At 35.7% G+C, this 3,345-nt stretch overlaps 1 protein-coding gene across 1 annotated transcript; it reads right to left on the bottom strand.

The window, feature by feature from the left end:
* Positions 1-577: 577 nt before the first annotated feature.
* Positions 578-3,059, bottom strand: POP4 (processing of precursor 4, ribonuclease P/MRP subunit (S. cerevisiae)). The gene is made up of 5 exons (XM_009580777.1): positions 2,840-3,059; positions 2,127-2,204; positions 1,849-1,910; positions 1,393-1,494; positions 578-904 (listed from the first exon to the last, which is right to left on the bottom strand). Exons 1-5 carry the CDS (start codon positions 3,007-3,009, stop codon positions 768-770), a joined length of 549 nt encoding a protein of 182 aa, XP_009579072.1. The 5' UTR covers positions 3,010-3,059; the 3' UTR covers positions 578-767.
* Between the last annotated feature and the right edge of the window lie 286 nt (positions 3,060-3,345).

The raw sequence follows: 3,345 nt of genomic DNA, 5'->3' as shown, positions 1-3,345 counted from the left end.
GCAATTTTGTGGGTAATTGAAGTACAAGATTCAATTTCCATCTTTGAATTTCTAACTTCAAGTGCTTCCTTCTTATGTGATGTGTTGTGTTCCCTGCACTCTGGCATGACAATATATATTTACTAATATAGACGTATCTGATTTAACCTTAAAGTACTATGTTATTAGTAAGCACCTGGTAAGCAAACAGCTTGCAGGGCTGCATTACATGTTTATTATGTTTATATTTTCACTCATAGACGTTATCTGTAACAATATTAACCACAGGGAAGGAGATATTCAAGGTAAAGCCTATCAGTTGAAACAACTTACTTGCATATACTTGCACCAGGCAAAGATGTTGATGTTGGCCCAGGAACAATGATTATAGAAGAGCAGTTGTCATCACCTACAGTCTCATTATAAGCTTATAATAGACAGATGGAGCCCAATTTATACGGAAGGCAACAATAACATTTATTGCAGAATTACATGGTAAAATTTTCATTGTGCAAATTCATGATTATAAATTGAAACAGAAGTCAGGTAATCAATACTGATCATGTAAGTTTAATAAAAGCCAGAACGTTATATACAAATAACAAAACAGATACAAACTCCAACAGTCTGAGAGACTGCTTAAAAGACAACAGATACTAGTCATTCTTCAGTAAGAAGAAACCCTTTAGAAAAATTTGACATAGCTATTTAACCTGCCAGAAAACCTGGTCTTTAAACTGCAGGAAAGCAACAGACATTTCTATTAATACTTCTGATTTTCCATAAAATCATAGGTCAATAGTTCCTTTCAACTTGAACTTTTTTGCAGATCGCTCGCTTGCTCTAAGCTGGAACTTGCTTCCATAGATGTAGGAAATGAATCCATCAATCTCCAAGCTAAATACGTTGTTAAGTTTGGGAACAACTGAAAATGCAGAAGGAAAGAAATTAACAAAAGTTGTGAAAAGATACTGACATACCAGGGGGTATTATTCACATGTAGACTTGAGGTGTGCCACATTTCAAGGTTTTTATGCTTTAGCAAGAGAAGAAAAATAAGCAAAACTTCTGAAGTTTAAACTTGAATTACTAAAGTTAGTCCTCTTCAGGAGCATGCAGTAAGTGCACAGAACATCTAACATGAATCAGATGAATGAGCCATGTGCATAATTGTGTTGGGTGCATTGGAAATGCTTTTTTTTTTAATTGCTCATTTCTAATGAGATACTTTTTCGATACGATACTGGGCTGTTACATGGTCACTAAAGACATTGATTTCTGCCACTCTATGCAAAGAACTAAAAGCACTGATATAAAATGTACTCAGACATGTAGGATGAATAGTGTGTTTAAGAAACTTCTGATTATTCAAATTGTGAAAAGCACTGAAAAAAAACCAACCCTGTCTTGTACCTTTTAATTTGTCCTCTTTAGTGATAATTTTGAAGACATGCTTAAATTCCTGTAGAATGATTCCTGTTATCCCAACATAAGAGGGGCACTTTGATTTTGTGACTGAAAGAACAGAAGTATCTATGTATTAGAAAGTTTCAGATGCAGGCACGGTTTATTTGCTCTTCTACAGTTGCCTCATGATTTTAAAAACTGGCTTGCAATATTCTGAAATAATGCAATTACAGTAATCGCTGGTAAAATTTGCAGTTAATCTTTGCAACTAACACCAGGGTTTTCAAAAGCAGTTGAAAAGTAATTAGCATTGCTAAGTAGAGAAAGAATCCATCAACATACAATCTCAACTATGTGATTCCAGAGTTAAGAGTACTAAAAGAAATTTAAAAATAAGCACCTGAAATATAGGAGTGTCTACTGAACTTCAGATGATTTTGTAAAAGAAAACAAACAGAATACCTGTAACAATAGCTCCATGGAGATCAGCTTTTAGCAGTTTGCCCTGAACCATATGTGGTTGCCTTGAAGAAAAGGGTGGGATCAGAGAAGAGGGAAAGAAAATTATATGGAAAGTTAGGTTTACAAAATGTGACCGTGACTATTGAAATTGCATCCAAAGCTTACAGAAATAGTACATATCCTTATCAAGTAACTATGATGTTTGAAGCAGTAACTCAGTAAACCTGGAAATACCTACTAAATCAAAACCACATTAATTTTAAAATATCTCAACTTACGCATCTGGTTTAAGTCCATGACATAGGTCTCTGATATACTGTTTCCAGAGTTCATGTAGTGGTAGAAAGATGGTGTATCTGCAGTAAAAAGACAAGAAGTATTATACAAGAAGTTCACTATCAAAAAATCTATTGCTTGATTATGGAAGTAATCCATATTTACAATGGAGTTAAGGCTAACATTTATAATTACCTGCTCTCATAAGCCACTCCAAGCAAGAGGTTTACTTTTACAAAAAAAGTACAAACTAAATACGTTCCTCTCGATCAACCCAAAACGGTGATGTGTTTTAGAGGATGTGGCTATGTCTAAGACCGAAGAGATTTCTACTCCTGTACCTCCCCACTTACTTGACGTTAGCAACAGCAGGGCCTTTATTCAACATGCATTAGTTTGAGGAACCTGATGCAGAATTTTGACTCTCTGGTCACAGGCAGTCTAACTTTAAAAACTGAAATCAGAGGTGATTGTATTTGGGTTTAATTTCTTGTTACACTTAGCTATACAAAAGGAAAGAGAACTACTAACAAACAAATTAATTTTCCAACTATATAGAAAGAAGAATTGTTTTCTTATGGTGAAATGCCACAAACAGTCTCAGACTGACTTCACACGCTGAAGGGTTAGCATCCACACGTACGTGCTGCTGCTTGTACATACTTTCGATGTACTTCCCACTTTGACTACACAACGAAAATAGTTAAGATCTTACCTTTGCTGTTCGGGTTCGATTTCAAAAAGACGCATTTCTCGCCTTTGCTTGGCAGTAAAACCTTTTGTTTTCTTCCTCTTTTGCTTTGTCTTTTTTTTGGAATAATGCTCAAGAACTACAGCTTTCCGAGTTAGTATATCCTGGATAGCTTCATCTTTCATTTTTGGCATACTACGCTTCAGGAAGGCATTTACAAACGCTTTGGCCTCTTCTGATCCTTGAGGCTAAAGATATTTTAAAAGTTACTTTAAAATATTAAATTTTAATTAAATTAAGAACTTGCCGCCGAGTAGTAGTTTTATCAAGTTGACAAAATCACCATAGGAATTAGAGATCCACACAAAGCTAACGGTGAATGGAAAACGTTCACATGCTGTGAAACCTGGTGCATGCAGTGCCGAGTGCAGGAATACGACAGCCTACGGTTTTCTGACGTCAGTTTAACTCACGCCTCTGTTAGTGAGGAAATGCGAAGTTTGACGCTGAAGCCAAACGAGCGCACCGGG

The sequence above is a fragment of the Fulmarus glacialis genome, unplaced genomic scaffold (genome assembly GCF_000690835.1).
Source record: "Fulmarus glacialis isolate BGI_N327 unplaced genomic scaffold, ASM69083v1 Scaffold29856, whole genome shotgun sequence".
Classification (NCBI taxonomy): Eukaryota; Metazoa; Chordata; class Aves; order Procellariiformes; family Procellariidae; genus Fulmarus; species Fulmarus glacialis.
The sequence above is the reverse complement of the archived record's forward strand: the minus strand, read 5'-3'. Positions and strand labels throughout refer to the sequence as shown.